The 21,142-nt window shown below is 42.2% G+C and overlaps 2 protein-coding genes across 2 annotated transcripts in view; one reads left to right on the top strand and one right to left on the bottom strand.

The window, feature by feature from the left end:
* Nucleotides 1-21,142, top strand: part of CD96 (CD96 molecule) — an 85,266-nt gene that overhangs the window by 20,961 nt on the left and 43,163 nt on the right. The window contains 4 exon segments of the mRNA XM_019923301.1: nucleotides 2,991-3,204; nucleotides 7,040-7,095; nucleotides 17,748-17,860; nucleotides 19,567-19,754. Of these exon segments, the coding sequence (XP_019778860.1) occupies nucleotides 2,991-3,204; nucleotides 7,040-7,095; nucleotides 17,748-17,860; nucleotides 19,567-19,754 (571 nt within the window).
* Nucleotides 11,932-14,120, bottom strand: ZBED2 (zinc finger BED-type containing 2). Its single transcript, XM_019923302.3, is given in 2 exon segments — nucleotides 11,932-12,550; nucleotides 12,553-14,120. Coding segments are annotated over 2 exon segments (606 nt in total). The 5' UTR covers nucleotides 13,124-14,120; the 3' UTR covers nucleotides 11,932-12,515.

The raw sequence follows: 21,142 nt of genomic DNA, 5'->3' as shown, positions 1-21,142 counted from the left end.
CCAGACTGTTTCCGGAAGAACAGGTGCCCTAAGATCATTCTTAACAGGTAGGAGTTGAGGTGTATTCTCTGACCCCTATCACCAAAGGTAGATCAATATATCATAAAACGCTCCTTTCAATCAGCAAATTGTCCACATCTCTTAAACCTCCAATTTATACAAAGACCTCTGGCTTCCTGGAATTTCTTATACATTTTTCATTCGAGAGAGTCCACAAAAAAAATTTTGTTTTGTGATGGCTTGGTTTTATTAAGATGTGCTGTCTCAGAGGCTTCTTTGTCCCTTTTTTGGTGCTGTGTCTTAAGTACCTTCTTTGTGTGACCTGTGAGCAAGTTAGCTAACCTTGGTTTATTCCAGATCGTTGTAAGGAGTAAATAAGGTAAGACTTGAAAGAACTTGGCACAGTGCCTCAAACACAGTAGGTGCTAAATAAATTTAAGCTATGAGTAATAAGAATATAAAAATGTAGTAGTGGTCATCGTATAATGTTAGTATTGTCTCTCCCTCTCCCAGCCCTAGACATTTCATCGTTTCCCTGCATTTTGTCACCTCTCTTCCCATTTGCTCCACGAAGGCAGGTGCTCACATGCAGATTCTTGCCTCGCCCCTTTATATCTGGAGCCTCTGGAATCTCTCAGGCTGTCCTGATGTTGTAGATTACAGGGCACACTTTGCAACCGAATCCATCTTTCCCAACGAAGGAACAAATCCCTCCTCTACAACAGTCAAGCACCCAGAAAATAAACAAACAAAAAACACTCTGCATAATTTTTTAAATATCTTTTCTCCATCAGTTAAACTACCCTGGCCAGTCACCCCCAGCTATGCAGTAAAGGAAAAAGCAGTTCTCTCACCAATCTCCACCTTCAGCCTCTGACTGCCCTTCTTCCACGACAGAGTGACAGATGGAAGTGTTCCAAATGGTGAGTCATTTACTAAAAGATCAAGCACTCTGAACCCCTAGATTCTCACAAAAGCAGTCCCTGTGCGTAAAACAATAGCTGTAAAGCATAGCTTATGCTGAAGAACCTGCAGGGGGAGCCAGCCTCCTTAATTACTGGCCTCCAGATCAGCAGACGCTGAGTGAAATGCCTTCCTCTCTCTTCTGCCGTCAGGGCTCCTTTTGGGGCCTCTGTCTCCAGAACATAAGTTCTCTCCCTTTAATTTTCTGTATCCTTCCTCGTTAGGAAGGCAGTGGCACAGACTCTTAAGTCCTACTTTATGTGGGTATAAAGTTACGTTCTTTGCTTCAGGAGTAAATCTGTGATTCTCTGCAGGCATTACTACCTGTGTATCTGTAGGTAAAGCTGATACCAATCCTCACCATGTTCACCTAAAAAATTGTCTTGCGTAAGAGTTTCTACTAAGTATATTCTGGAAATACCTATCTAAACTATCTAAGTAGTCTGCCTTCCTGTTTTCCACTTCTTGCTCTGCTCCCAGCTCATACTTGAATTTTCTCCCTCACCTGGCTTCCCTTTCTTCTACCCTGAACTGTCTCAATTTTTAAACCAGAGAGTCCAAGTCACAGACCTTTGTTTTCATTATTTCATGGCTTCTTCCCCATCCGATGCATTCCTGTTCACCCTTCTCCTTTTCAGTTCCTTCCGTTTCCCCGACCCCTACTCATAATGATTCATCTGTTGTTTGGAGTTAGACCAGTGGTTTTCAGCCCCCGGTCCTCTGAGGACCTTTTAAAAAATGTGCCCTGGGATGAGACTGATCCCAGAACAACTCCAGTAGAACCTCCAGAGAAGAAGCTTGTGCATCAGAATGTGTTCAAAGCAACTCAGTTGAAAATATAGAGCTATACTGAAGGAGGATAAGGACATAGCCTTTCCTCTCTGCTTATGCCCCTGAAGAGTCCCCTTCTTACTAGGCCCTTAGTCAGCACATTTACTGACCCTGCCCAACACTGTGACATCTCCAGGACCTGGTCCATGAGATTCAGGCTAAGGCAAGAATAATGAAGGCTTTTTTTCATAGACCCACAAAAAGGTAATAGACTAGAGGAATCAAGTATTCCAGTTAAATTCTGATCTCCAAATTCAGATTAACATTTACAGCCTATTCCTTATGTGTCCTTTTTTGTGTGTGTGTGGTACGCGGGCCTCTCACTGGTGTGGCCTCTCCCGCTGCAGAGCACGGGCTCCTGACGCGCAGGTCCAGCGGCCACGGCCCACAGGCCCAGCCTCTCCACGGCACGTGGGATCCTCCCGGACTGGGGCACGAACCCGCGTCCCCTGCATCGGCAGGCGGACCCCCAACCACTGCACCACCAGGGAAGCCCCTTATGTGTCCTTTTTGAAGGTCACAATCACAGAATTAAGAGCAGAAGGACAGCAACTAGGCTGAGGTAAGGAGGTAAGGAGATACCAAAGACACAAAATTTAAGGAGGCACTCACTCTCAGGTGCCCACCCTGCACTTACAAGATCCTGGGAGTGACTGCTTCCTTAAATTTTGCATCCTAGGAGACTCTCTTTACCTCATTCTAGTCCTGGCTCCAAAGGGAGCTAAAATGAGACCTTTTCTAAAGGAATGCTGGAATGCTGGGAAGCGAGGATGACTGTGATCACCCAGTTTAGTGAAGATTTAATGAGTAAAACTGATACAGCCTCCTGAGCACATCTTAGCAGTAAGATTTCAGAACTTGACATGAGAATTATGATCTGACATTAGCTCCCAGCGCTGTACCCCACCCCCAAATCCCACCCCCAATATGCAACTTATGGAAGGTTATGAAAGGCAAGTTTTAGTCAGAAGAGCAGCAAGTTTCTATTTGTGTTAAGAGAGAGTGACACAAATTTATGACTGAAAGTCAAGTGTCACGATACTTTCTCTAGTAACATACTCAGTATCTCTTAATTTCAATCCTTCATTCATTATCTCTATTGTTACAAGATACAAATGAATTACTGCGTGTGGGACACCTAGTCCAGAGCTGGCACAACTGAGTGCTCAAAGCTGGTAACCATTTTGTCTCATCAGGAGGATAATGGAACTCAGGAAACACTTCTCACCCAGTATCACCCCATCAGCAATTCCACGTTATTTAAAGACAGAGTCAAGCCAGGTACAGACTACAGCCTCTACCTCTCTCCAGTCCAAATCCAGGATGATGGCCGGAAGTTCCCTCGCTAGGCTGTAGTCAGGTCTGGCAAAATCTTCAGGCGCTCCACCACGGTCAGGGTTTTTGCTAAGAGTTTCTGTTCTCTGGACTCCCTGCCATCCTCCTGTCACTGTCTCCTGCTTTCTCTCCACTAAAGAGGAAGCACCCTGTTAGCGGGAGAGCAGCCACACAAGGGTCACTATTCTGGAGTTCTGTTTGCCTTGATAGTTGTCATTCGTGTTACGGCTGGGGATGAGGGTAGGAAGCTAAAGAATGATGGTTCAGTTGCCAAAGATCGGTCAGTTTCCTGGTGACCACTACCTTATGTGCAATTTTAATGTTTCCTGAGAATACTGGAAGTCTCTTTAATTATAATTAGGTCTAATTGCTTACTTGTCTAATTGCCTTAGTTGCTTTCTGGAGCAGAGTGGAATAAGGCCAGTGTGAGAAAAGGAAAATGATAAACACAGCTCCAAAGAAACTCTGCAGGAGTCCTCTCACCCCTACCAAGGCCAGCTGGGGTGAGAGACTGTCCAGCTTCTCCAGCCAAAGAACCTGCTGGGATGGCCCTCTGACCCTGCAATCACAGGAGAGTGGAGCTTAGGGGAAATATCCACTGTGGCCTCAAACAAATTGCAGAGACTCTGCAGGGTGTGAATTTAAGGGAAATGTGAAAATTCTATTTTGCTCAGTGATGCAAGGAAACATCAATAAACAGAAACCCTTGGCTTTGGATATTTTTCATTTTTGTGACTAAGAACTGTGTTTTTTAAAACATCATTTTTAAATGAAGGCAAAGAGAAAAACAGTGATGTGGATGAGCAATTAATTGTTTTTGAAAATGAGGTAAACAAAGAGAAAATAATTCACACCACCTAAGAGCATGGGCTGGTAGATTTTTTCTCAGTTGTCTGAATGATAGGGCAAGTGAAAAATCTTTGTTTTTACTTAGAATCTTATTGATTATTATTAGAGGTCACACAATTCAGTATTTTGAAGGAAATGCGAACCCTTTAGTTTATAAAGGTGGGAGGAGCTACAGCCAAAATGTATTTAGTTTGAAGTCGCTTGCTTATAGCTTCTCCTGTATCTCTTTCTCCAGCTCTCACTCTCGTCCTCCTGCCCTGCCTCCCTTTCTCCTTCCTTCCCTCCCTCTTTTTCCATCTCTCCTCAGGGATGGGCTAGGAAATAATCAGTTGCCCTTGATGGTCAGGTTCCTTATGGAGCCTAGACAATGCCCTGTGATGAGTTGGAAAGGCTGTTCATCTCTTTTATTGACATCACCATTCACTCACTTATGGGGTATAACTGTCTTAGCACAAACATGAAGCTGACTCATCTGGCCTGACTATTGGCAAATCGATGGAGGCAGCCATCCGGGGTGCGAAAAAAAATAATTCTGTGTTAGGCAAACTGTGTCCCATTTGGCCAAGAGTTTTTGTACCATAACTCCATCTAATTGCCTTGCCAACATTTAAACCATGTCCTGTATCTCTTTGCTGCATTAAAATACCTTCATCTTGGTCTGGAACGCTGTTTACTCTCTTACATCTCATCTTTATCACCCTGTCTCTACATCTCTCTGTCTCTATATTTCTGTTTTCTTCTTCTTTGAACTCCTTTCAGTGGATGCTCAAAAATATGAAACTCTGCCTGTTTGTTCATAGAATTAGATTTCTCCTGCTTCTGGGTCTTCTCCTTTAGCACATGGGCCAGCTGTGTTGTGTTTGGACAGTCTTTAATCTATTTGGGAGTGTCACCTGAGTGTATATCATAGTGATCCTGGCAGAGGTATACACATACCGTATTCAGGACCCACTCTGCGTGCCTGGGTGATTCCCCGAATAGAATAAACCAAAAACAAAAACATGAAAACCTTGAAATAAATATTCAAATGTTATCACTGAGCCATTCTATAAGCCCTAAGTCCAGTTTATTTCTTCTTCCAGAATACCTTCATTCTCTGGCAGACCAGGGATTAGAAGCTTCCCCTCTGCTACTTCCTGCATCCCTCTCACTAGCCTCCTTTGACTTTCCTTTCTTTAGTGGGGAGTCACCTGCCATCACAAGTTTGCTCTCCTGCACTCCTAAGCTCTAAACGTGATTGTCCTGAGCCCCCCAAAGAATCTGTCTCGCTCAGTCACCTCTGCAACTTTTAGTAATTGTTCTTGCTTTCAGGTCCTTCACTCTACTGGCATTTGTTGCTAATAGGAAATCAGAAATAGGCCTCCTCCCATAACCATTTTAGGTTGTATCTTGGTTTGGGTTCCCCTGAAAGAAAACTTTGAGACAAGGATTTGAATTAAATTAATTTATTTGAGAGGTAGTCCTAGAAAACATAGGAGTGGGAAAATATGTCAAGGAAGGGAAGGAAGATAATAAAATGTACGTGATCAAGCCAGTTAGCACTATGGGTTTAGAGCTCATTCCCACTGGGAAACCCTGGGAGAATACCCATCAGAGTTATACCAAACAAAGATGAGGAAGCTGGGGTGTTATCCACCAGCTCCCCACCTGTTGTCACCATTAACCCTCTGGGACTTCCAGTCTGCTCTACTTGTGGACTGAGTGTGTTTCCATAACCTCAGTAAATCTTCAGGAGAGGATCATATATATGCCCAGCAAGAGGCCTTCAGTAAGCAGAGGCTGAGTGCATGTAGCAGACACTGATGGCATCTGTGACAAGGGTCTTAATCTTTTTTCCACTGGTTCATAGAGGGCATTGTCTGCTATACTCAAGAACTTACTTGAGGGATTTCCCTGATGGCTCAGTGTTTAAGAATCTGCCTGCCAGTGCAGGGGACACGGGTTTGATCCCCGGTCTGGGAAGATCCCACATGCCGCGGAATAACTAAGCCCATGCGCCACAACTACTGAGCCTGTGCCCTAGAGCCCGCGAGCCACAGCTACTGAGCCCATGTGCCACAACTACTGAGCCCACTTGCCACAACCACTGAAGCCCACATGCCACAACCACTGAAGCCTGTGTGCCTAGAGCCTGTGCTCTGCAACAAGAGAAGCCACTGCAATGAGAAGCCCGTGCACCACAACGAAGAGTAGCTCCCTCTCGTGGCAACTGGAGAAAGCCAGCACGCAGCAATGAAGACCCAACGCAACCAAAAAAATAAATAAATAAAATAAAATAAATAAAAATTTTTTTAAAAAAAGAACTTACTTGAAGTCACTTCAGTTCAACATGATGTCCTCAATGTCTGTTTTATGCTGGGCACTTAAGTGCTAGAGATGGAGAGATGAATAAAGCATTCTGGCTCCAAGGCACTTACAATTTAGCGGGACAACAAAATCGCTGAAATAGCCCCTGATCTTTTCCAGTACCAAACAACTAAATAAGAACCAGGTGTTCTTCCTGCCCCTTCAGGGACCTATAACTTGTGCTTTATTTCTAGGCCTTTGGACACATAGAACATTCCTCTCTTCCGTCTGCCCACTGCCTGCCCCTCCTCTCCCCCACATTCCTCCTTTCACCTGACTCACCCAGAGGCATCTTTCAGATATCAGATGTGGCCTCTTCCAAAAGCCTCTTCTTATTCCCTAAGGTTGAGTTAGAAGCTTTTCTCAAAAGCTTTCTTCAAATCCCACGTGTCCTTAATAGCAATACTTATATCAGTTCTATCAATTCTAATTTCTAGTTTATGTATCTGTATTTTCCATGAAAATGTAAATTTCTTGAAGATGATGAATATGATTTCTTCACCTTTGTTTCCTAGGCATCTAGTATACTGCTGGCACACAGTGGGAGTTTAATAAATATCTGATGAGTTATGAATTTTTTACACACACACACACACACACACACACACACACACACACACACACACACACACACACACACACACACACACACACTAGTGACCAGGTAGGGTATCATTCAGGGCCGCTAACTAACTGTGTTTTATTTGCCTTTAAGCTAAGCCAGAAATCTCCACGATTGTGGAAAATAATTCCGTGGGTGTCTTCGGAGAGGTGAGTCACGTTAAAGTTTTTGAAAATCTACAGCATAATTATGCCAGTGTGTGTCAGTTTGCATCATTGCTCAGAATGTTCCTCAGAGGACCTTATTCCAATTAATTTCTGGTGGGAATGAAGGAAAGCTGAGTTGACTCTAGAACCCAGATGGGAATCCTTATTTTCTGACTTAGGGCTCTCAGAACATGTTATCTTGTGATCCTTAGTCCTTAAGTTTCCTGGAAAAATTGTCTCAATTGTTTAAATGCCTGTTTAATAAATGTTGAAGTAGATAGTGAAGGAAAAGTAGGGCAGAAAGCAGTGTGAATCCTGTTGTAAGAATGAGGTTTTTGCTCATCCTTTGACGTTTAATTTGTTCTAATTCATTTCCTATACCAGCTTTCCTAGTGTTTTTATTTTTAAGTGACAAGAGGAAATGTACCCTTCTGAACTCATTCAGAGCCCTGGCTATTTCTTAGGCAGTACAAGGAAGGGCAGGAGAAAAAGGAAATTAGAATAGGCCCCTCTGACTTCAAATTCTTGTAGGTAGTTCCCAGCCTCTAGTCTCTGGGATCTGGGCTTATTTCCCAGCTCTTCCTCTTGCTGGCTGTGACCTTGAACTAATTACTTCACACCCTTGTAGTCAGTTTTCCCATCTATATGAAGGGGGTAAGGAGAGTATCAGCACGTTGTTGTTGTTTTTAGGAATTAAATGAAATAATCCATGGAAAATTCTTGGTATATTGTTTGGTATATATTAAGTGCTCAATAAGCATTTTGTTGTTATTACTACTAATGTGTGTTGATCAGCTGTCTTATGGCATTATGGCTTCATTGAAACTTTTCAAAATCCCAAGTAAAATAAATATTCTTCTTAATTCTCAAACATTTCCTGTTACATGGGATGAGAGAAAATTATATTCCAGTTTCTTCTAGCCCCAAGAACATTAAATAACTTATGATTTCTTGTCATGTTTTCACTGAATATCAGTCATGTAATTTGACAGCTGCATTCAAATCATAGCTCATGCTCTGTGGTGTGGTTTTAGATGAGTATATTATCCAAGTCTTTTGATTTTATGAATTAGTCTCTTAGATTAATTGTTATTATAGTCCCAAGTACATAGGAAAGGTTTCCATTTTTTTGTTATGCCACAATTAATTTTCAAGTTTATTAGTGGACTGCATTTCAATAGTTTAAGTAAAATAAATAATCTAATGATATAATGTTTGGTAGGTGTTTTGTTTCTTATCAGGATTTTTTTGTAGGTTCTTGGGCCAATGTTTATAGGTAACATGGACTCAATCCAGATATAGAACCACAAGGTTGGATCCAAGAATTCCAGTTTAAAAAGAAAAGGACTTTGTCTTATGTGTCATCAGATTTTCTCTTCTGTACCCATGCTTCCCTGGGCACTGACTAGAAAAACCAGAGAACTTTCCTTCCTTGGGAATTAGTTGGAATTAGTTGGTGTGGAATCACCAACTCCACATAACCAGCTACAGGACACAGCTCGTCCGTGGATCCTTTAAGACCTTGACAAACGTTGGTAATTCCTCACTCTGATATTCTTATAATCCCAATTATATTTTTAATAACTTATTAACTCTTCAAAGCCCTTTCACATGCTTTTATCACGTGATGCTCCCAATAAGCCTCTGAAATAGGTAGAACATCTTGTTATTTCACAGATGAGGGATCGGGGCCTGGAGAGTCTAAGCCACTGGCTGAGCCACTAATGAAGGGCAGAGGTGGGATGAGAATTTAGCATGCCTGTACCCAGGCAGGATGGCCTAACGGAAGGAGATCATGCTTTAGGGGCAGATAGAACTAAGGTCAAATCCTAATTCAACCGCCTACTAGCAACATAGCCTCATCTAGTAGTTAAGCTCTATGAGTCCCAACTAACTCATCTCCAAAACTGGGATCATAATCAACATTACACAGGGTTCTTAGGTGCATTGGATTTATGCGCAGTAATGGAGTACGCAGCACAGAGTGGATGTCTCAGAAATGTTTCTTCCCTTCCCACTACTTATCACTCACTCTCTTTCACTTCTTCCTTCCTCTGCATGAATATTCATAAATCTGCTATGTGATTGATTCTCAGAGACAGTGGGAGTTAATGAAAAAACACAACAAGATAGGTTGTGGAATCTGATAAACCTGGGTCTGAATTCTCCTCCTTCACTATTAACTCTGGACCTTGGACCAGATTAGATTAGATTAGATTAGATTCCTCATCAATGAACAGGGACAATGATACCAACCTCACAATGGTGACATAAGGACCAAATGAGAGACCTGTATGCAAACTATCTACTATCTGGCAACCATTAGGGCTCAGTAATGGTAATTTCCTATCCTCTTCCCTTCATCTCTTAAAAATTAACCAAGTCAACATGCATGTATTGATGCTTACTAGGCGCTACATGTTCACTGCACCAGCAGCCCTAAGTGTTAGAACAATAGGGGTTTGGTCAGCTGTGAACTGTGTCTTCCAGTGTTACTAGTTAAAATTACAAAGCTTATGGTTAATTTAGCTTTCCTGTAGAATAGAAAAGCCCCCAGATTATTCTATCAATGATGCCTTTCAGGCTTAGACATGCTAGGGATGTCCACGGAGAGTGTCACCCCTATGGATGTCGTGTTCTTGCGTGTTTCCAAGGGCTCGGCTTTGCCAGGGCTCCAGCGTGGCACACAGCCTCACCTCCACAGCTCCATGGAAAGAAAGAGTCTTTAACGTAAACTTCAGGGCCCCCCATGTAGCAGCTTTTTGCTCTAGAGCAAGAGATGCTGGGCCGAAGAGTCCCTCGGCCACAGCCCCTGGCCCTCTATACCCCTTACTCTGATGATGCAGCAAAAGAAAGCACAGGAGAGATACACGAAAACGCTAGTTTACTCAGCAGGGCGGTCTTTCCACGAGCCACATGTGTGTCTTTTTCCTGCCTGTGCTTTTACTAGATCATCTCCGTGGGTCCTGTCCTTGTCACTCTCTATTACGTTTTATAAAATTTAGGAAAAAAACTAAAAAAACAAAACAAACAAACAAAAAACAAAACTATCTCACGTGTGAAACGTAGGAAACAAAAGCAGGTGGGATTGAAATGCCTAAAAAGGAAGAGAGGTTAAAATAATAAGACCCATGGAAAAAAGTCACTGTAATCTAAAAGCAAAACGTCAGAGTTTAGCAGGACATCTCCAGTAGCTATTTACAGAATTTGATTGTTTCTGTTTATTTAATTTTGGTTTTGCAAAGCCTGAGTTTTGTGCATTCCTTGACCTTCTTAAGCTCCATTTCCTGTGTGTGTGTGCGTGTGTGTGTGTGTGTGTGTGTTTAAGATTAGATATTGCAACCTTTTTTTCCCCTCATAGCATCTTTTGTAGCACATTAAGATTCTGAGTCCAAATCTCCAGCCGTGTGACTCCCAGCCGCCATCATCATTTGCAGCAGTGAGCCCCTGAGCCCCTGAGCTTTCACCACAGATGGAAAGGGTCCTAAAAGGGGCATCACACCCCCGGGGGGAAACCATAAGGAAGGTGAAAGCTTTAATATCAGGCAGGTTTCTAGAAAAAAGGGGATTGCAGGACTGCAATGCAGCCTGGGTTTTTCACAAGCCTGGTGTTTGGACTTGTGTCTTTTCACAAACAGCTCACAGGGAAGACAGATCTGACTGTTAGAGCTGCTGACATGTCTAAGAACAGCAGTAAAAAGGAGCCACATAGGTGGGGACCGAATAAGGCAAGACACCATTATTATACCAGGATCTTGTCTGCTTTAGGGACATGGCTGTCTACGAGATGAAATGCTGGCTTTGTCTCCTCTTGTCTTCCCCCGCTCTCACCATGCCCTCTTCCCCACTCCCAATGCAGTTTTGTTTTGTTTTGTTTGTTTGTTTTTGCGGTACGCGGGCCTCTCACTGTTGTGGCCTCTCCTGTTGCGGAGCACAGGCTCCGGACGCGCAGGCTCAGTGGCCAGTCCAGTGAGGACTGCTGGATCCCTTTTCTCAAAGCATCTCTAAATATTTAAAGATGAACAGCTCTTAAAAAATCGGAGAACAAGGCATTGTCAGTATCTTGAGGAATATAATCTGAAACCTACTGCTCAAATGAATGAGTGGTCTGTGTGGTATGCGGGGACAAAACAAAAGCTACTTAACTCATTAAAATTGACCTCAGAAGCTAAGAATATGTTCTCTGTCCTTCACTCTCTCAGACAGTCAAGGTCTCCTACCTTTCCATGGTGAATTTTCTCTAGGGAACTGTCTCTCTTATCTTCACATTTCTTCTCTATCCCTGTTTCTTTTTTGGTTTTCTGCCTCTGTTCTTTATTTCTCCTAATATACCCCAATCTCTCCACCTTTTTCTTTTTCTTTCTGAGGTTCTTTCATCTCTTCCTCACATACTCCTCCTTTAACAGAGCTTAAAATGAAATCAAATTATGCTTTAATATATATCCTTTATTCTTTTTTTTTTTTTTTTTTTTTTTTTTTTTTTTAGCGGTATGCAGGCCTCTCACTGCTGTGGCCTCTCCTGTTGTGGAGCACAGGCTCCGGACGCACAGGCTCAGTGGCCATGGCTCACGAGCCCAGCCACTCCGTGGCCTGTGGGATCCTCCCGGACCGGGGCACGAACCCGTGTCGCCTGCATCGGCAAGCGGACTCTCAACCACTACACCACCAGGGAAGCCCAATATCCTCTATTCTTAATGTTTAATTCAAGTGAGTTGAAAAGTCTTTACTTTTCTCTGTGCTAATTATGCATTAATTACTTATGTGTTAGATTGTGAGAGAGACTTACAGGATTCAGACAGGCTATATTGATGAAACAGCTTTAATATAAGCACGGCAATAATGGGAGAAAGATACATCAGAAGGGTCTGGAGATCTCAGGCTCAGGTTTCTTTGTCCTTCCACTGCTGGGTCCCACAGAACAAGCTTTGTATCCAGTTCTCAAATCAACACCAGCATGTGTGCAAACACCTCTCTCCCAGGAAGCCTAATCTGTGTTCATGGTGGGCTCTCAAGAGTGAGCTGGTCGCATAGGCATATTCCAGCCACCCAACCAGCCTCAACCATCAAAACCTTCAATTCCACCAAAACCAAGTGCTAGGCATAAATCCCATTATTTTCACTCATCAGTGCTGACAGGCTGGTACATTCTGCTCCCAAATAACCCACAATACCCATGGTGGCGAACCGACATTTCTCTTTAGTTAGTATGTTTTAAACTTTTGGTGAATACAGCTCTAAGGAACCTTGTAGACAAGCATTTGGCCAATTCAGACCTGCTGAGATTAACCACACTATGCTCTCTTTCTGTTAAAAACAAAATCCCACTAAGCCACTTTGCTATATACTAGAGCTGGAACTAAAATGGCCTTCTTTGCTACGGGTCTGAAGTCAGTGTTCTCAGAATAGAATCCCCCAAGCCCCGTTTAAACAAAATGGAAGGGATGAGCTGCTGTGGGCTGTCTTTGTCCCTCTGGCAGGCCTTCTTCTCAGCCCTCACCTTCCGCCTCATCTCCAGGATGGCCCTTTCCACCTCGTCCAGGGCTCGCTCTCTCCTTTCCACTGCCCTCTCCCTCCTAAGTGCCTCCTTTTTTCTTTGGCTGGCCTGCTCCAGGATCCTGGCCCAGTCGCCCTCAATGCCTGTGGGGAGCTGCGGCCCTTGAAGCCTGGGGGCCTGGCACTGCCCGGCCTGACCATGGCCACCCTTCTCCAGCTCCTCTTTGTGCATGCTTTTCAGATGCTTCCACAGGGCTGTGGTGCCCACGTTAACCCCAGGGCCACGTCCCACCTGCCCGCCACACAGGCGGCAGGTGGTGTATGGGTTGGGGTGGTGTCCAGCACAGGCAGGGGCCAGGGGGAAATACTCCCAGGCCTCGGAAAACCAAGTCCCCTTGTTGTGGGGCATCGGGGTGGGTGTGGTACCCGCAAAAGGGCCGACCGGTCCTCCCGTCTCACTGATCTCGTCCTCCTTCACTTCTAAGTCCCCTTTTGCCTTTATCCTGGTTCCCTCTCCTTCCTCCTCTTCCCGCCTCATCCTGTCTCTTCTTTACAGCTTTCCTTTCCAAAAATCTCTAAGGCTAAAAGTGTACTTGGCAAGGGACTGTGGTGACTTGGGGATTTGCAATAATGGTCAAAGGCCGGCCACACCTGGGTGGTGTGATGTTTCCTTTCTGCTTCACTGGAGAGTAAGGGTGCATCAGAGCCAAGCAAAATGGCCCGGAGGCCCTCCTGTACATTCCCTCCATGACCTGGATACATACTGATCCCTCCTTGGCTGGCCCAGAAGACAAAACAAATTAGTGCAACAAATACAAAGCTCTTGAGTGAGCTCAGTGTTCTCTACATCAACCAGCAACACGGGTGTTTTTGAATATTGAACATTTTAGGTTTCTCTCTTGATTCTCCTCCTGGCTGCTTCCGCTGTTTCTGTGCTCCTGGCGATCGATCCAATGCGTTCTGGAAGCAGGAGGAGAAGCCTCAGGGTTCAGGCTGTTCAGGAGCCCCAGGGCTGGGGCCTCACTGGGTCTCCCTCAGCGTGGGTAGAAGCGAAGCATAGACAGATGCTGATGTCGGAGACTCGCGTTTCCTCAGAACGGATGCAACAGGCTGTCCGGAGGCTACAAAGTCTGCCAGGGTCTGGGAAATAAAGTTCTCAATGTGAGGTTAGCTTGTCCCTAGGGAGGTCCCTCTGGGGCTGGGATTCTAGGAAGTCCACACAGCAGGCTTAGCTGTTTTCAGTGGGAGGAGCTGGCATGCCCGAAGGAGAGAGAGGTGGAGCGAATCTCCACAGACCTGGTTGTGCCTGGGTGTCCTCGGCAAGCAGCTCACCATCCTCCACCTTCCCAGGCACCATCGCCTGCAGAGCCAACAGCTGATGAGAACTTCCTGACAGCAACTTAGTCCAGATGTTTGGCTTATTTTAAGAGGTACCTCATTTTAAGAATAAATAAACAAAGGGAAAATTGTAGTATATGTTAAAAACAGCCTGACTTCTCTCTCCTTTCTTGGGTCATTTCTTAAGTGATTGAGAGCTTATTCGTTAAGCTTTGCAACCTTGAACAGTTAGGAAGCACCTCCCAGCCACAAGTGGGTACTTAACAGGCAAGCAAGGCTCTGGACTGGTCTCTGATGGCTCCGGTGCAGGGTGAGCACTCCTGCTGCCTTAGAAGGCTGTTAGCTGACTCCTATCCCTGGGAGGAGGGCACCTCCAGTTCCTGTTCCCTCCCACTTCCAGGGAAGCCTGGTTTCCAAGTGGGTGTGTCCCTGCCTGTAGGGTTTTTCTGCAACAAATGCAAAACTTTTCTCCGCCCCCCTCCACCACTGAAGAAAGTTGTCCCTGGCAAATATCATGTAGTAAAACAGTAAGTTGAGCACCTACAAGTCTTAGTTCTGTTTCCAGAAGACTAGATCACCTGTCAAGCAAAGAAGGAGATTTAAGAGGGGGAATGGGTGACATACAGGCAGAAAAACCACATGCCTCAAGAATATCTGTGGTTTCAAATATTTTGTCCAATTGTCAGACCATGAGTCTCCATTTTTGGTTGGAAACTATTGATGTTGTAAATACAGTCAGTAGAAAAGCCAGAGAACTTGCAGAAAGGGGAAGATTAAGTGAAAGCACTCCCCCCCCCCCCAATTTAGAGAAATATAGCAAATTTGGGGTTGCTTTTTATTATATTATGTAACTAGAATTGGAAAAGCTGAAATATGTTGGCTTCTACTCTCAATTGGAATGAAATAAAGGTATAATCAACTTAAGCAAAAAATATGTATTTCAGATAGGTAGATAGATAGATAGATAGATTTAGGAAGGAAGACCTACCAAGAGGAGACAGGCACATTTTAAAGAAGGTGTCCATGGGAGAAAAAAATTTTGAGTTATAGAAGAAAATATAGAAATGGTAGAGTAGAAAACATGTAGAGACTGAAAGTCAAATTTCAAGTGAAAAGCAAATGTGTGGGGCATGGAGAGACCCCAAATAGAAATGAAGAGCTGGTAAACAAATAGGGAAACTCTTTTCTTTTTTTCTTTTTTTAGGTTTTCTCTTTCTAGACTAAACAGCTATTTTCAAACTGATTCTGTGAAAAGTCCTTTGGAAAAGGTTCTGTCCAAACTTAAGCAAACTGAATATGGGATAATTTACAAATGGTCACCATTTCAGTATTTCATCTGTGGAAATAAGGGAATGATCAGTCTTACAGCCAGATTTGGATTCATTTTTCCTGACTCATCAGTTTTATCCTGCTCCAACCTCTCCTTCCAGGACAACATCCCCACCTCACTCCCAAGCCCATGAACCATTCCATCTGCCCATCTTTGTGAATCCCCCACTACTTTTCACCTGTAGGATCCAGGCCCAACTCTTGCCTGTCCACAAAATATAACTGTGCCCTCTAAGTTATTTCCAGATTTCATCCTTCTCTGTACTCCCACAGAACTCTCCAAATACTTTTTGACACTTACTGCAGAATTCTTTGTGCTACTGCTTACTTATTCCATATGTACTTAGAATAATGTGCTGGAGAAACCAATAATTTACTTGTTTCATGAATGCAACAGACACACTGAGTGAGTGAATGATTTTGACTTCTCAGCAGAGTAATATATGTACTCTCACATATATGTATGTGTACGTAAACTCTTGTTCATATTTACTTCATTTTTTTTCCAAATTTAGCATGTTTTTCTCTTAATTGTTTGGAAATACAGCTCTGCTTTCTCAGCAAAACCATATGTGCTTGACATTTCAAAATACGTTTGACTTCAATTTGAACTAGTTTAGTCTGAAGCTTTTCAATTTTGGAGACTAAAGGAGTTTTGGGACAAGAACCATATCCCTAAACAAAATCTTGGAACACTGTCTGGAGCTCGTATAGAATATATGAAATCTGAAGCATTCCATGAAATCTGAATTCAGAGAATCTACAAGAGTTAAATCTTTTTGATATTTTTATTAAATTGACAAGAAATTTCTTCAGTGAGCCAGTTGCCTTTATGAAATAATGGAACCCCTACTTGTTCCTGATATGACCATATCCTCATCTTTTGGTGGGTTGAATGAGCATGGAGAAAATGAACCATGAGAGGGGTTAAAGGTATGGGCATTAATACAAACTTTTACAACTTTTAAAAGACATTTTTTTCCTATAACTCTTACATGGACGACCTGGAGATCAATGTCAATCTTTGGCACTTTATTGGATTAAATAAACTGAATTCTCTTTACTTATTAAGAATACAATTCAGGGGACCTGGTTTTACTTTTAGGACAGAAAGAGACATAATTTCATGGAGCTGCATTCCCGTCACGTGCCTGCATCCCATTGGCAAGTGCTGAATGGGTAGGAAAGCTGGGGCTGCAGTGTTTGCTACTACCATTTTGGATACAACAGATGACCTCCTCTGAAAGTCTCATGATTTCCTTAGGGTTTTTGCCATGATGTGATGTTCTGGGGGATGTTCAACTGCTCCTCAGTGGGATCTCACCAGAAAGATGGGACTTAGTATCCTTAGGTTTGGTTTCTCAGTTCTGCTCAAGACCAGACTCTTTGGGCATCACTATCCTGTGGGGAAATTGGCACACCGAGCATTAAATATAGTTAATTGTTCTTTACTAGTTAACTAGCATATTCATCAATATTCATGTTCATCAATGAAAAATATTTGAGAACTAAGAACTAGGGCTGGTCATATGTAAAACACACATATCTCTGGATGAGAAAACAGGTAGCTAAAAGTGGGATTATAATTTTGCAGCGTCTCAGATAAAATAATGAAGATCTAATAAGTCTTATTGGATATGTTCACCAGGCTCTTGAAAAAACCACCATCTTACAAAGAACAAACAGTGTTGAAAATAAAACGTAACTAACCCTCCTCTAAGCTCCCAGGTTTTGTAACGTAAGCTACCTCTTCTTCTACTTCTTTCTTATTTCAATACAGCGTGTTTTACCAGGAAATGTCTTGGACTGGGATTAAGGTAACTCTTCCAATTGTGCCATCAACTACATTCTTCTCCTTTTAACCATTCTGTGATTCTGTGCCTTGATTTCCCCATCTGTCAAATGGCAATAATAGGGTGGGTCCTATCTAGCCCATAGATTGTTTAGATGATAAAATAAAAAATTAATTAGGAAAACTCTTTACAAGTCAAAAGTGAGATGTTTATATTAAATGGTTCCTGTAATTGTTGCTACAAATAGTACTTTACATTATTTGGGGAACGAAAGCAACAAAAGTCTGGCTCTCTTTTAGCTTTCAGTCTAACAGAATATTCTTCTCTGGCCGCTGCCTGTTATAGCTTCTTCTTTCTATTCTTTGGTTTCCATTTATACAGTTTTGTTCTGCCTATGTAGGGATGTAATTTTCCTTTTCAGAACCCAGAATCCAGACTTGCAACATTAGTATAGTCCTAGATTCTTCTTAAATTGACCTTAAATTCTAACCATTAATTTATAACATCTGTATAGGAGATTGCCTGTTTATAGTTCACTCTTTAAACCTCTTACAGGTAAACACTGCCTTGTTAAAAGTGGAGAAAATGATTTTGTGCCAATTTGCCTTGTTTGAGGCTTGGTGGAGATATAAGGGGTATCAATTCAGTTTCTTCTGAATTGGCAAGTAATTCTTTCTGTATTCTGCCTTTCACCACCTCCAGAGAATATTTACCTGCTCACTGAGGAATGTATTTCCCACAGCAAATCTTACATGGTTTATAGAGAAAAGCTTCCCTCAAGGTGAAAGAGAAGGTAAGGAAATCAGTCAATGGAAGTGGGTTTGGCAAAGAAAGAAAACAAAGCACAACAGAAGTTGCCACTGCCCAAGTTGATCTTGGCATTTAAGAGCAATTCTCATTCCAAGAAAAACATCATCTTGCCTACCAAATGCCATTTTCTGATACCTCATCTAGCTCCTCCAAGGGGTTGGGAGGTAACATTTCCCAGAATATAAGAAATATATTTGACTTGGTCAATTCGTATATAAACACTAACGTTGTATTTAACTGTCAGTAAATGCAAATCTTTTATATGAGCGCCAACAAGTTTAATTCAACCTACATGAATTAATCATTTCAGTTAGTTCAGTGAACTTAGCATCACTGCTTTAAACCAATAAACAAATAGTTTCTACTTTTTCTTGCAAGGATCTGGGTGGGTTGGGGGTGAGGAGGTTTGGAGGAAGTGTACATAAAGGACTTGGCTCCATGGCAAGGAACATGTTTACCAAGAGGATTAGAAGTTCCTGGAGCAGGACACACGTCAAGACAAGCTCAGGTGAGAACATACAAAGCGATACTCTCATAGGTGGTAAACATGGCCACCTCTGCCAGAACAATCCCAGCTGTCTCCTGCCTGGGACAGCAGCCCTTCTCCTTTCTCCTGAGTCATTTTGCCTCAGAGCTCAGTATATTTTCAACAGTCACTGAGTCATGTAGCTCTTGCTGCACTGTGATCTTTAATTGATAAAATTTTAAGTTTACGTTGATGAATGATTATATTGACCCACTTGATTCATTTTGAGACTATTACTGGTTTTGTTATTAGATCACTTTAAAAACAATTCACCCACGATAATGACAGGATGCAATCCTGCAAATATCTTTTAAGGGTCATTATAGATATGTTCTGTTAAATAAGCTGTGGTTTGATGTGCCCATTACCCTTCCAACCTTGAGGCCAGGAGGTATGGCCAGAATTTTACCGCACACAACTGCATTTAGTTATTATTTTGGCAAGTGATAACTTCAGAACTGGCATTTAGAACCCTCAGTGTCAAGAAGCTGTGAGACAAAGTTCTGGCCTCCAGGGATGGAGAGTTTCACATTCATTTTCTGCTACCATGTATGCTATTTGGAGGTGGTACTAACAGTGGCAGTTAATATTTCTAAAGAAGACTTGCAGGACCCAGAGTGACAGTGTTAGAAGTCTACAGCTTAATTCAGGAAAAGGATATAATCTAGCAGCAATATTCTTAAAGTAAGGATACGCTTCCCATGTATACATTTACAGCACTCAAAGTGGGGAGCCCAAAATGGAGTCTCAGCTGAGGTGGTTTTATATTTTCCTGGTCACTCAGGCATATTCCTGCTACTACTCACACTCGACAGGAGAGTCCTCCCAGGTTCTCGCCTAGGCCAGGGGCGAATCATCAATCTCACTGTTATCAATAAGCAATGCTGATGAGCTGGGAAAACTTGTCCCTAGACCCACTAGACCCATGGTTACAAATAGAGCAGCACTTTTAATCAATACATTTCATACCTTGACCATGGATCGATGCCATGCAGGAGCTTGAACAAAAGAGTTCAGGTTAATTCCAGGCCTTCCGCACAAACGCTCGCTGCAAAGAAGCTGTGGTTTGACCACTTTAGATTCTGTATCACCATAAACCACACTGCCTCTAGCCATACCTCGGCATGGTTGTATGGCTCATATGGAAAACGTTGGGGACTAACCTTATGCTTATCTGCCTTGTAGAAATACACATACTAATGAAAAGAGAAAAGACAAAGGAGGATTTGGGGAACTGAAGTCTGTTTTGACAAGTGTGTATGATAATAAACCAGCCCAATCAAACAACCTGACCATCTGGTGTATGGCTGTGTCTCCAGTCCCTGGAAACAAAGTGTGGGATAGCTCATCCGAAAAGATCACGTTTTCCTTGGGTGAGTTGTCTATTTAATGAGATCAACAAGGGGTGGCCAAGACTGCCATAAGTTCAGAACATTTCTAACTGAAATGAATAGAATACTGAGTATTTCCATGATATTTTAATCTCTGAAAACTCTCTCTACACAACTCAAAATTATTAGATTTCAAAGTAATGGACATTTTTTGACTAAAGGAACTCTACTGAAAAGAATTTCTTCAAATAAAAAATAGTTGATTCCTGTTTCTAAGAATTTCTGGTGAATACAGCAATTTTTTAATTCAAATTCCATTAATAATAACTCTAAACTAGCATTTTTGTTAATCTACAATATAATGAAAATTAACACTAACATACTGATGATCAAGAGAGTTTTTAAAACCCTAAAATTACTTCAGAGTCTATAAAAACATTCATTTATGTATAGGATATATAATTCTAATACTTAGGAATGGATAAACCATGTATGAGATATAATGATTTTATTTTCTTTTTATTGAAGTATAGTTGATTTACAGTGTTATGCCAACCTCTGCTGTTATAACAATTTTAGTATCCCTAGACTTGAAGCACAAAATCTGACACGGAGGATTTTTATGACTTGAAAATTTATATGTGGGATCATTCTACTATTACAACATTAGATTAACCAGAATATTCATTACTCTGAACCAGATCAAACAATAAAGATTTACTACATAAAAGATGTGAACAAATATCTCAACAAATACAGTGACGACAGATTGTCTATAGAAAATAGAAGTGCATAATGACAACTGTCAAATATGCCTATGTAACAGTAAAGTAATACCTATAAAACTTGAACAGATTTGCAAGTCATTATTATGACTCTGCAGAACCATTAACATCTTTTACCACCTTCCTATTTTCAGAGATATTGTAGTTCATAACATACTTATAAAAACCAGAATAATTTATGAGGGAAAGAGTTTCCCTTTGTTTCAAGGCTGCAGTCTGCATATTGGGTCCTTCCCAGCCCTGTTACCAATGCTGTTAGCTGGTTCCTGCGAGCTTTGGATGGGGTATGTTGCTGTGTAAACCCATCCCTGTTATGCAGAAACAGGTGCCATTCAGACATGAGGATACTAGCATGATCCCTGCAAGCCTGCAACCACGCCCGTTCACATCATTCTGTGAATTTTGAGTTCATCATTCAGAAATGGTCATGAAATATCCATACTCAACTTAGCCTAATTCCCTCAGAAATAAGTGCACCTCCTTTCCAGAAGACTGTACAAGGTTAGGGCTGCAGTCTTGGAACAGTGTAAAGGTAACTGGTTCTCACATAGATTCACCAGTAGCTTTGGCCAAATCTAAGGACATGAGCTAAAAAACAGTTAACCTCAAATTCCTAAGGAGAATCCTGTTCGCATCATAGACAGA

This window comes from Tursiops truncatus, chromosome 4 (assembly GCF_011762595.2).
Source record: "Tursiops truncatus isolate mTurTru1 chromosome 4, mTurTru1.mat.Y, whole genome shotgun sequence".
Lineage (NCBI taxonomy): Eukaryota > Metazoa > Chordata > Mammalia > Artiodactyla > Delphinidae > Tursiops > Tursiops truncatus.
The sequence above is the reverse complement of the archived record's forward strand: the minus strand, read 5'-3'. Positions and strand labels throughout refer to the sequence as shown.